General features: G+C 37.6%; 1 protein-coding gene across 17 annotated transcripts in view; it reads left to right on the forward strand.

Annotated features, from left to right (window-relative positions):
- The window catches only part of ano3 (anoctamin 3), a 123,315-nt gene that overhangs the window by 96,704 nt on the left and 13,432 nt on the right, over positions 1-13,179 (forward strand). For 11 of the 17 annotated variants that reach the window (XR_012400526.1, XR_012400525.1, XR_012400524.1 and 8 more), the window contains 6 exons: positions 234-316; positions 6,905-7,045; positions 9,100-9,264; positions 9,430-9,466; positions 10,518-10,629; positions 12,658-12,715. Coding sequence is in view for 12 of the 17 variants with exons in the window: in XM_073943389.1 (XP_073799490.1) it covers positions 234-316; positions 6,905-7,045; positions 9,100-9,264; positions 9,430-9,466; positions 10,518-10,629; positions 12,658-12,715 (596 nt within the window). In the remaining 5 variants the exon portion in view is untranslated. Of the gene's footprint in view, positions 1-233; positions 317-423; positions 451-6,904; positions 7,046-9,099; positions 9,265-9,429; positions 9,467-10,517; positions 10,630-12,657; positions 13,108-13,179 lie in introns of all 17 variants that reach the window. The other 6 variants (XR_012400523.1, XM_073943390.1, XM_068217575.2 and 3 more) reach the window with 2 other exon arrangements.

Consider the following 13,179-nt stretch of genomic DNA (forward strand, 5'->3'; position numbering starts at 1 on the left):
TAGCATCATGAGGGAGAGCGGGAGGTTGCCGCTTGATTATATGTTCCAAAACACTGTTGTCTGTATAAACAAACAGGCAAAATGCTTAAAGTTTCACATTTTTGGCTGAACTTTGTCGATAACTACAATTCCACTCTAAAACAAAAGTTGACTGAACATTCATCATTAAATTCCTTTTACTAATTTGAATAGAAGTGTCCTGTATCTCAAAACTCTTTATGTTCAAATCTCAGCCACGGTTTTCCTTGAGTTCTGGAAGAGGAGGAGAGCTGAACTGACCTACGACTGGGATTTGATCGACTGGGAGGAGGAAGAGGTGAGTATAATGCCTTATAAATACCTTACTCGTTTGAGACCTGTTAAAATGTCCGACTGTAACTGGTGTGTGGCCAATCTATGTGCTGTTTGTTGTATCTCCTATAGTGTAAACCCTGTGTCATGGTGTGCTCTGTGAGTGTGCCTCCTATCGTATCATGTTGTGCTGTGCATGCCTTTGCTCCCGATGGGGAAAACCGCTCGAGGGTGTTCACACTGACAGCGCTTAGACTCGAAGTGCCCGAAAGTCATTGTTCGGCTGAGAAAAGTTTAGCCGCATGCAAATGAGCAACCTGAATATCCGTCTCTTGAGAGATGCTGTCTGCGAGATGAAAAAGTAGTTCATCCAAAACTGGTAAAACATGACTGTGCCAGCTATACATGAACACGTTTAGCAGACACTTTTACCCAAACAAGTCAGGATAAAGAAGCACTTTAAAATATCAGGGAGGGCAGTATATAAATGCTATAACAAGTGTGAATTATTATTATTTTTATTTTCATATTTTATTAATTCCACTCACCTTTGTTTAGCACACTCAGAATTGTAAGATGTTTCTCGAGAAACATGGAAGGCTCTATTTTTAACGATCTAGGCGCAAAGTCTAAAGCTCATGGCACAAAAGCATTAAGAATCAACTTTTGCAATTTTAAGGACGGAAAAATATGCTCTGCGCCACGGCGCATGGTCTAACAGGGTTGTGCTTATTCTCTTAATAAGTTCTGGGTTTGTTTTGAGCATAACATGCATTAAACCAATCAGAGTCTCATCTTAGATTCCCTTTAGGAGTCAGTTGCGTCGCTCCATGGTGCATTTGCTGTTAAGGGTGTACTTACAATATGCTATTCGAACTGTGCCCAATCCGTTTCCCGGATCGTTTGAGAAGTGTGAGTGCTCTGAATCGTTGGCTGGCCCTGGCTCAGTTGGAAGAGGTGTGAAAGAGCGCGGTTCACTTGGGCTTTGGTGCGGTACACTTGTAGTGTGAGTGCAAAGCGAGCCTGAAACTGAAGACGAGATGTGACTTTTAAGGCACTGTTTAATATGGATTTATTAATCATTCTTAATGTTCAATGAATGCAAACTGTAGTAGATTATTAAAGACGCAGCCCCCTTACTGCACCACAGCTGCACCTTCAGCAAACCTCCTACTTCCTGCAGCACGAGGACTATTTATGAGCGTCAAAAGCAGCTGATCTGTTCGGCGAAATATTTGACTACGTGTCACTGCATATCAAACGACTAAAGCAATATAACTAAAGAAATCTCCACTGTGCTAAGGAAGAGAGCACTTACTGAACAGCGCAGCATCGATGACGTAAGCGTGCCCAGGCCCGAAGGTAATGTGAGGGGGGGCCGTCGTGGTAGACGGGAGTGGGGACAAGCGTGCTTTGGTCCGGTTCAAGGCAACTGTACATAGTGTGAGTACACCCTTACATGGCGACTTGTGTGTAAAAACTGAACGCTTCACTAGCGAGAAAACGGTCAAACAGAGCATCTGCAGCGCGAGGATAAAGAACGAGCCTCCTCCATTCAGCCTCTTTACTTTCACTCTCTTTCTCTAAGGAAACGGTGTTGTACGCACAGATATCCATTAGTCTAGATAATTAATTTTGTTTGTTAAGCACAAAGATTCGTGTCAACTATTTCTAAATTCAGTTCTAATCTCCAGCAAAGGAGTAAATAAACAATAATAACCAAGTTTGGTCAAAAAACTGAGTAATATCCAAACACACGTCCTGTTCTTATGCCCCATATGGTCCACAATCTGACAGGTGAACAAATCTAAGCTTGTTTTTCATAAAACAAATATAAATATTCATTTAATGTGTAATACTGCTAATAATAATAACATCATACAAAAGCAGAATGTTGTGAATAAAATGAATGAAGCCCCCTGAGATGAAGCATGGAGGCAGTGGTGTCTATAGCTGCGTCCCAAATCGCATACTTATGCACTGTTCTATGCCATTTTGTAGTATAAATAGTGTAAGTAGTGCGTTCACACTGAAAACTCTCAAAATAATAAGTACACTTTAATTACCCGGATGATGCACTCATTCAGCCGCTAAAGTGAAGTGTGGAATGATGGACAGTTCACGCACTCAACGACCACAGGTTTGCTTACGTAGCGGAAGGGGCGGAGCTATCGGGCGCACATGTTGGATAACTATTTATTTGGATGGTGAAAGCAAAATTCTCCTACGACAGTGATTATAGCGCCTCCCGATGGTGAATGCGGTTATACTCACTGCAGGTATTATTTGATAATTCGGTCGTTTATTTCACTGATTTGGCAACCGTCAAACGTCATCAGGGAAACGGTTTGAATTTCCGCTTAGTAAAAAAGCATTAGTGTGCCATTTAGGACGACACTACATACATATACTATCCTGTTGAGTGTGTAAGTGCATAAGTACATAATGCATGAGTGCAAAGTGTATAGTGTGACATTTGGGACGCAGCTATTATTTATAAAAAATAATCATTTTTGTAATATTTTAATGCTTTTATTTCTTTTTTATTTGTGAAGATATTTGTGGATTGCTGTACATCCTGTGTGTAGTAAGCAATGTGTACGCATTTAAGGCGCACACCTAACTGGACTTTGCAGTTTATTTTAGTTCCTCATAACAGCAGCGCCAACAATGCGCCTTAGCACACCTCTTTTCTGAACCAGCACACTCCTGAGTCCTCAAAGTGAACCAAATAAATTTGATATTTAACCTCCTAGGGCTTGCGTGGCCACATACGTGGACAGAACATTTGAGCTCTTAAGTGGCTATTTAAAATACTTTGAATGTTTTATATTTTGTTTCAGACATACAGTGTCTTCCTGCAATTGTTTTGCAGCATGTGAGATGTCTCAAACACTATTTTGAACTGTCCAAAATGTGAAAAAATGTTGATTTTACTTTCTGATAGTCAAAACAATGCATTAAAAACAGTCCGGAAAAGTGTGAAAAAGTGTAAATATCATAACATCTATACAACAATAACATCATTTTTCTCTAAGTGTACAACATATCAAAAGATGACACTTAGGTTTTATTCTTATTAGGTTCCAATAAGCTCAAATATCAAAGAGAAACAAAAAAATGCATGTAAAAAAACACCTTGGGCCTTAAGAGGTTAATTAACAACGTGGCGCAAAATGGGAAATTTAGGGTTGCGCTGGTCTGAGTATAGCAGCACATCGTGGCAAACACGTCTTGCGCCGGGTGTATGATAGATCCCTTAGTGTGACTGTTGCCCATAATATGCTGCTGTTATGGCAACATAAATAAATAAATAATTCATAATAGTAACTGTTCTTTTATTTATTAAATATATTGATTAGTAAACATGCTGTTTGTAAACTACTGGTGCAGTACACACACACAGATAGATTCAATGTTCCACCCTTTTTTCATTATTAAATCTCAGTGTGAACAGCCCTTCATCAATCACATACCATCCGCATGTGCAGAGTGACCGTGAGTTGATGTGTTGAGCATTGTGTGTGTGTGTGTGATGTCTGTATAGGTGTAATGTGAGGACGAAACTGCTCTCAGTAACAGTGTGATCAGTGGCTGAGTGCGTCTGGTGTCTGCATTTGTCGCTCTGAAGGACTCTGCTGCTGCTAGTTTCTGTATAACAGCGGTTCTCAAACTGTGCTTCACGTAACAGCAAAACAACAACATTCACGCACACACTTTTGGATCTTTATGGGGACTTCCAACAGACTGCTTTCTGTACAGATGGTATACAGTTGAAGTCAGAATTATTAGCCCCCCTGATTTATTAGTGCCACTGTTTATTTTTTTTCCCCAATTTCTGTTTAACCCAGGGAAGATTGTTTTAACATTTCTAAACATAATAGTTTTAATAACTCATCTCTAATAACTGATTTATTTTATCTTTGCCATGATGACAGTTAATAATATTTACTGGACACTTCTATACAGCTTAAAGTGACATTTAAAGGCTAAACTAAGTTAATTAGGTTAATTAGGCAGGTTAGGGTAATTAGGCAAGTTATTGTATAATGATGGTTTGTTCTGGAGACTATCGAAACAAAAATTAGCTTAAAGGGGCTAATAATTTTGTCCCAAAAATGTTTTTTTAAAAACTTAAAACTGCTTTTATTGTAGCCGAAATAAAACAAATAAGACTTTCTCCAGAAGAAAAAATATTATCAGACATACTGTGAAAATTTCCTGAATCTGTTCAACATCATTTGGGAAATATTAAAAAAAGAAAATCAAAGGGGGCGAATAATTCTGCCTTCAACTGTAATCTGTCCTCTACCCCTAAACACAACCCTCAAAGAAAACAATCAGCATTTTTACATTTGCAAAATACTCAATTCTTTGTGATTTATGAGGGATTTTCCAAAAATCAATGTCCTGACATTACTGGTTTGGCTATACTTGTGGGGACACTTGGTCCCTAGTATCAGGTAAGTGACTCAAGTTACACACACACACACACACACACACACACACACACACACACAAACTGCTTCAGAAAGAGAAATTCTCTCATAGTATCTGCTCTTACTTTTCTATGCTAGAAATGAAGGAGCTACTGTAGTCCACTAAGATCTGCTAATGGTGGAAAAGGGCTAGAAGGTGTGCATTTAATTAATAATAATAATAATAATAATTGATTTATTAAATGTATATGCAAGTCAACAGTTTTCAAAGAACTTTTTGAAAGTTTCTGCCATTTTTCGGCATCATTTTAAACCATGTGACTTTTTCTTCTTTCTATATAGAGTATCAGTATATATATGTATCAGAGTCAAAATAATTAGCCCTCCTGGGATATACTGTATATCTCCAGTGATATATATAATTATCTTCAATACTTATTTTTATATATTTTTTCCAGTAACTTTTTAATATGATAGTTTTAATAACTGATTTCTTTTATCTTTGTCATGATGACAGCACATAACATCGGATCAGTTATTCGTCAAGATACTTGTATTCAGCTTATAGTGACATTTAAAGGTTTAACTAGGTTAATTTGTTAAACTTATGAAGCTCTTTTCCTGTTTTAGAGCTTGACAGTCTCAGATAGCCAAATGCTTTAATCATACAAAAATAGCGCAGCATGAACATTCTTTAAAACATCTTCTTTTCTGCTCTGAAACAAACATGAACATTTTTTAAGTCTCTTATGTGACAATAATAGCTCTAGATGTCTTGTAGTTACAGCACAGTGGCTACATGGACTGCTTTTAAAACGCTTTTGGTCTGTTTTAGAGCTTGACGGTTTCAGATAGCCACGTGCTTTAATTAAAAGAGCAGCATGAACATTCTTAAAAACATCTTTTTATTTAATGGAGAAAAGAAAGGCCACTTGGCTTTGGAACATACGCAAACATTATTTCTGACTATCATGTGACAGTAATAGCTCTAGATGTATTTTAGTTATAGCACATTGGCTACACAGACTGCTTTTAAAATGCTTTATAGCTGTTTTAAGGCTTGATGGTCTCAGATAGCCAATCGTATAAAAAACAGAGCAGCATGAACATTCTTTAAAACATCTTCTTTTTATTAAATGGAGAAAAGAAAGGTCACATTTCTCTGGAACACACACAAACATTATTTCTGACTTTCATGTGACAGTAATAGCTCTAGATGTATTTTAGTTATAGCACATTGGCTATACGGACTGCTTTTATAATGCTTTATAGCTGTCGCAGAGCTTGACGAATTCAGGTAGCCAAATGCTTTAATCGTACTTTTTAAAAGTGCAGCATGAACATTCTTTAAAACATCTTCTTTTCTGTTTAGTGGAGGAAAGAAAGGCCACATGGCTCTGGAACATACACAAACATTATTTCAGACTATCATGTGACAATAATAGCTCTAGATGTCTTGTAGTTACAGCACAGTGGCTACATGGACTACTTTATGGCTGTTTTAAGGCTTGATGGTCTCAGATAGCCAATCATATGAAAAACAGAGCAGCATGAACATTCTTTAAAACATCTTCTTTTATTTAATGGAGAAAAGAAAGGCCACATGGCTTTGGAAAACACTTGAACATTATTTCAGACTATCATGTGACAGTAATAACTCTAGATGTCTTGTAGTTACAGCACACTGGCTACACAGACTGCTTTTAAAATGCTTTATAGCTGTTTTAGAGCTTGATGGTCTCAGATAGCCAATCGTATGAAAAACAGAGCAGCGTGAACATTCTTTAAAGCATCTTCTTTTCTGTTTAGTGGAGGAAAATATTCAGGGGGGCTCATAATTCTGACTTCAGCTGTATATAATCTGCTCATTGATCTGATCCGGCGTGATAATAGTTAGCCTGTATGTTTGAGAACTGCTGCCATATACAGTACAGCACAGCTTTTCTATATTTAACTCTCATTTTGCGAATGTGTACTAATAAGCGCGTCTCACGTTGAGGTGCTGAAGTGCTCCATGTTATTAACACATTCAGATCATGTGATCAGACTTCGGATTGACATCATCGCCGGGATGATGCTGAACATCCGGTGTGATGAGACTCGTTCGTCACTCGACACTGTTGTGAGATCCTCGGCTGCTGGTTTATATAATATCATGTGTGTTTGGTTATAAGGAGGAGCTGCGGCCCCAGTTTGAAGCCAAATACTCGCGGAAGGAGAGGGTAAACCCCATCTCAGGGAAACCAGAGCCTTTCCAGCCCCTCACAGACAAGCTCAGCCGACTCATGGTGTCTGTCTCCGGCATCTTCTTCATGGTGAGAAGAGTCAGAATGTCCCAGATCTGAATATTGTGGTTTTATAAACACTGTAAAAAAAAAAAAAAGGTTTGCACAAAATGTCCCTATTCTACAGAAAAAAATACTATATTATTACCTAAAAAGGTAATACTGTGTGAAGATGTAACGTTTGGTTGAAAAAGAAATGCTATCATTGCTGTTTTTTTACTAAAACAGTGCAAAAAACTGAAAACGGCTACAAAAAAGGGCCATATTATAGAGAAAAAGCTTGTTTTTTCACTAAAATGGTAATATTCTGTATAAAAGTGCATTCTGGGTAATTCAGAATGCAGTTTTTTTGACAGAACACATTTATTTGTCAATAAGCCAGATCTGAATATTGTAGTTTTATCAACACTGTAATAACAGCGATATTCTGCTGAAAAATACAGTATTATTTTTCATTAGAAAGGTAATATTGTGTAAGTATTTAATGCTAGGTTGAAAAACCAAATGCTGCTGTTGCTGTTTTATTTATTTATAATTTTTTTTACTAAAATGGTGAAAAAACAGCAGCAAAAAACTGCAACATTATAGAGAAATGGCTTTTTTCTTTCAACAAATGGTAATATTCTGTTTTAAAAGGTGCATTCTGGGTAATTCAGAAAGCAGTTTTTTTAACAAATATTTATTTGTCAATAGTAATGAGAGCAACAGCTATAACAGTAATAACAGCGATATTCTACTAAAACTACATTTATTTTTAACTAAAAAGGTAATATTGTGTAAATATGTAATGCTAGGTTGAAAAATAAACGCGGTTGTTGGTTTTTCACTAAACGGTGCAAAAAACTGCTGCAAAAACAGGCAGATTATTGAAGAAAATCATTTTATTTCTCTAAAAGAGTGATATTCTGTTAAAAAAGTGCATTTTAGGCAGTTCAGAATGGGTCTGTTTTTTCTTTTCTACACGTATTTATTTGTCTGTAAGCCGGATCTCAATGTTGAGGTTTTATCACTGTTAAAAAAAACTGCTGCCAAAAAAAAACAGCCATATTAAAGAGAAAAAGCTTATTTTTTACATATTTATTTGTTAATAAGTCAGATCTGAATATTCTAGTTTTATCAACACTGTGATAACAGCGATATTCTGCTTTAAAAAAAAAAAGAATATATATATATATATATATTTATTTTTTTTTTTATTATTAGTATTAAAATGCTGCTGTTGTTGTTTTTGTTAACTAAAACAGTGCAAAAAACTAAAAACTGCTGCAAAAAATGGCCTTATTATAGAGAAAAGGCTTGTTTTTTCACTAAAAACACAATATTTCACACAATATTCTGTTAAAGTGCGTTCTGGCTAATTCAGTGCAAAAAACTAAAAGCTGCTGCCAAATGGCCATATTTTAGAGGAAACATTTTTTTTTTCTTCACTAGAATGGTAATATTCTGTTAAAAAGTGCTTTCTAGGTAAAAACAGCCATATTATAGAGATTTTTTTTTTTTACTAAAACAGTAATATTCTGAAAAAAAGTGCATTCTGGGTAATTAAGAATGTGTTTTTATTTACAGAACACATATTTATTTATCCATAAGCCAGATCTGAATATTGGGGTTTTATAAACATGTAAAAATTGCAGCAAAAATGCCTATATTACAGAGAAAATCACAGTTTTTATTAACTAAAAAGGAAATATTGTGTAAATATTACGTCCGGATGAAAAACAAATGCTGCTGTTTTTTTTGTTTTGTTTACTAAACAGTAATATTCTGTTTTTAAAAAGTGCATTCCAGGTAAAAACTGCCATATTATAGAGAAAAAAGCCTTTTATTTTCACTAAAACAGTAATATTGCATCTTTAACATCAGAAGTCCCAAAATGCAGTCTGAAATGAACAATAAATTTAACAGATATTTTTATTAGTGTGTTACAATAATAATATCCTGTCTCCCTCTTGTGGCTGTGAATCAAAAGATGGCACAGCACCTGGGAATATATTTTGTATACATGAATTGAAAAGTCACATGGATGCGAATATTCATATTAGTAATGACTGTGTTGTTGTGTATAATCTGCTGCTCTCCTGCAGATCTCTCTGGTTCTGACGGCTGTGTTTGCTGTGGTGGTTTTCCGGCTCATTGCTATGGAGAAGTTTGTCTCCTTCCAGTGGGAGTTTGTGAAGAAAAACTGGCAGTTCGCAACTTCAGGCACCGGAGTCTGCATCAACTTCATGATCATCATGTCCCTCAATGTGGTCAGTTTCCTCAGTCTGAGATTTATATATTTATCATGTGAGGGATGCAGCTCACGCTTTGGGGACGGATTTTAATAAACAGGTTTCAAATAGAAATGTAAATGTTTGATGGCATTACAGACGTCTCTTCTGATTGAGTGTTGTCTGTATTTTCCATCACGTCAGGTCTATGAGAAAGTGGCGTATCTTCTGACTAATCTGGGTGAGTGTTGATTCAGTGTGCTCTTCAATGCTTCACAGATAAATAAAATTCATTCAGTCATTTTCCTTTGGCTTAGTCCCTTATTTATCAGTGGTCACCATAGCGGAATGAACCACCAACTATTCCAGCATATGTTTTATGCAGCGGACGCCTTTCAAGCTGCAACCCAACACTGGAAAACACCCATACACTCTTGCATTCAAACACTCATACTACGACCAATATAGTTCATCAGTTCCCCTAAAGCCTATGGTGGAAACCAGAGCACCTGGAGGAAACTGGGAGAGCATGCAAACTCCACACAGAAATGCCAACTGACCCAGCCAAGACGGAGTTTCCTCCGGTTTTCCCCACAGTCCAAACACATGCGCTGTACGTGACTTGAATAAACTAAATTGGTGTGTGAATATTAGAGTGTATGGGTGTTTTCCAGTACTGGGTTGTGGCTGGAAGGTCATCCATTCATTTTCTTGTCGGCCTAGTCCCTTTATTAATCTGGGGTCGCCACAGCGGAATGAACCGCCAACTTATCCAGCAAGTTTTTACGCAGCGAATGACCTCTAGAAAACATCCACACACACACACTCATACACTACTGACAATTTAGCCTACCCAATTCACCTGTACCGCATGTCTTTGGACTGTGGGGGAAACCCGGAGCACCCGGAGGAAACCCACGCGAACACAGGGAGAACATGCAAACTCCACACAGAAACGCCAACTGAGCCGAGGCTGGAACCAGCGACCTTCTTGCTGTGAGGTGACAGCACTACCTACTGCGCCACTGCCTCGCCCTGGAAGGGCATCCACTGTTTCAAACATATGCCGGAATAGTTGGCGGTTCATTCCACCGTGGTGACCCCTGATAAATAAGATGAATAAATGCAAGTTAACATGTCGCCATATGTTTCCGGTTGAAACCTAAAGTGGTGATGAGGTCTTAAAATGAGTGGGAAGGGTCTTAATAGAGGTCTTAAAGGGTCTTGATTTTCAAAGCATTGTTGGCAGTGTTTTATCGTGACTGTGACAGTGTTTTTCTCTTGTGACGCAGAGCATCCGCGCACCGAGTCGGAGTGGGAAAACAGCTTCGCCCTCAAGATGTTCCTCTTCCAGTTCGTCAATCTCAACAGCTCCACTTTCTACATCGCCTTCTTCTTAGGCAGGTCAGCAGCTCTTCATGATTCAGTGTTTCCTCGCTGCTTTCATTCACACACAATATACGACTTGAGCTCTGATATATCCGGTAAAACCAAGCGGCAGCCTCCCGCTCTCCCTCAGGAAGCCAATACAGAAGTATCTAAAACTGCAGTGCATCCGAAATTCCGCTAGTCCTGGCCGCTCCTGGCTCCAAAACAGAGCAAATTTCAATTGAGCCCACTGTTAGAATGGCCAACTTTACAGCAGAAAAAAAGGTGTTTACAGCCTGATACAAAAAAAGATTTTGGTTAATACAGCTAATATTACCCTTATGACAACTGTGAGGGGGTGAATTTCTTTAACTCATCCGTTTCCTTTATATTACGTTATATTGAGTTTGCATAATTAAGGGCGTGGCCACTTGAGTGACAGCTTGGTCTCGCTGTTCGCCGTCACCTCAGCTGAATCCTGCAGATTAGCCTCTGAACTCGGCATATTTATCGTATTTCTGTGTTGTTTTATGTGGCTTTACACAGTCAGCTGCCTTTTGGACTTGTTTCCTACAATTATTAGATGGCATGGCATGCTGAGTGCACTTAATTGTGCTCACAAACCATTCACGTGGCCTCCGTTTCCCATGTGAGTAAAGTTATATACTTATATACCATCTCTATACATGTATTTGTTTTATTTAAGATCATTTATTGTTCATATTTATATTTAGAGCTGTAATGCACTCCAGAATCTGTCAGATTGATTAGCTGTAGGCTCTAGATCAGTCATCTGAAGTGTTGTCATACAGTGTTATGCTGGAGTTCATCAATAGTCTTACATTAACTAACACAGACTATATCTGAAGTGTTTGGAAGTGATTTGCGTTTTCCTCCTGTTGAGAAACGTCATAAGAACAATGTTTAGTGGCTCAGTGTGTTACAGCTGTGTTTTTAAAAGTCTAAACACTTTATTGATATAGTGCACAACCAAGCACAAGTGGTCAGAACACAAACGAGTCGCAGGTGATGAAGTATTAAGCATTTCTACCAAAGTAAACCAGGTGTCTGAACCAGGTCCAAGCTAAATGCCAGCTGGTGTCTGTAGCTCCGCCCACTCTCCGCCTCTTTGTTCTTGTTTGGTATCCCGCCGTGGATGTGAAGAAGCGCGAACAAAATGGCGATGGTTGGCCACGCCTACTTGTGGCTTCTTTTGCGCTCTTTAGAAACCTATGGGTGACGTCACGGACACTACGTCCATATATTTTACAGTCTATGGGTAAAACTTGATATTAAAGGAGACCTGTTATACAAACATCACTTCTATAAGGGGTTTAAACTCAGTTGTGTGGCAGCAGTGTGTGAATAAGCAGCTTCTAATGGTAAACGTGTATTAATTGTATTGTTTATAATCAGACTTGATAAAAACCGTCTGCAGAAACACTTTGATTGACATTCTCTCCGTGATGTACATGCACATAATGTACCCTCGCTATGGCAAGCTGTTTTAACTTTTATTCCTTCTCAGGATATGTATTCTTCATATCAACAATTCAATTTTTGATATCAACAATTTAGTTCTTGATATCAACAATTACATTCTTGATATCAACAATTCAATTTGAATGAAAGCCTGTGGTGACTTTTTATTAGTGGAAATGCAATTGTTGATATCAAAAATTATAGTTTTACTAGTGGAAATTTAATTCTTGATATCAATAATTATAGTTTTTACTAGTGGAAATGCAATTGTTGATATCAAAAATGTAAATTTTGTCATTACCATGCATATTGATGAATTTATATATGCACATATCCAAAAAGCAATTTGTGAGATCTGAAATAACAATTATTACTAGTGAAAATTGAATTTCTGATATCAAAAATTGAATTGTTGATATGAAGAATACATATCCTGAGAAGGAATAAAAGTTAAAACGGCTTGCCATCCCTCGCATCTAGAGTTACACAAACACCTCTGAATTTCATGAGTGTTATACTAATGTGTGTGTGTGTGTGTGTGTGTGTGTGTGTGTGTGTGTGTGTGTGTGTGTGTTTCCTCAGGTTTGCTGGCAGGCCGGGTGACTATAATAAGCTGTTTAACCGCTGGAGGATGGAGGAGGTTTGCTCATTATTGCTCTTCGTGATCAACATCTCCCGTATCTAATATGAGCGCCGGTTATGAGATCTCTGTGATGTTACTGTATAATCACCTCAGCTTGACAACTGTGCTCCGTCACAACACCAGAGCACTGTTTAACATCTCTAGACTGTCAAATATTTGGATGTAATCAAAACACCACTTGGGGGGAAAAGAAATGCGCTTAATTGAGCTTGATGTGTTGATTATCACAAACACAAAGAAGTTATGAATAAGTTATGGGTTTGGGGTTAATGTGTGTATTAGTGAAGATGCAGCCTAAATGTACTTAAAGAGAGTCTCTGCATTTATTAACGTGTTTTGAATAGCGCTTTTTATATGTTTGTTTTATTCATATGTAGTTAAAAACAACAGTGCATCCGAAGAGTATTGATGGCGCTTCACTTTTTTTCACATTTGTTTACGTTCCAGCCTTATTGCAAAAT

This window comes from Danio rerio, chromosome 25, assembly GCF_049306965.1.
Source record: "Danio rerio strain Tuebingen ecotype United States chromosome 25, GRCz12tu, whole genome shotgun sequence".
Lineage (NCBI taxonomy): Eukaryota > Metazoa > Chordata > Actinopteri > Cypriniformes > Danionidae > Danio > Danio rerio.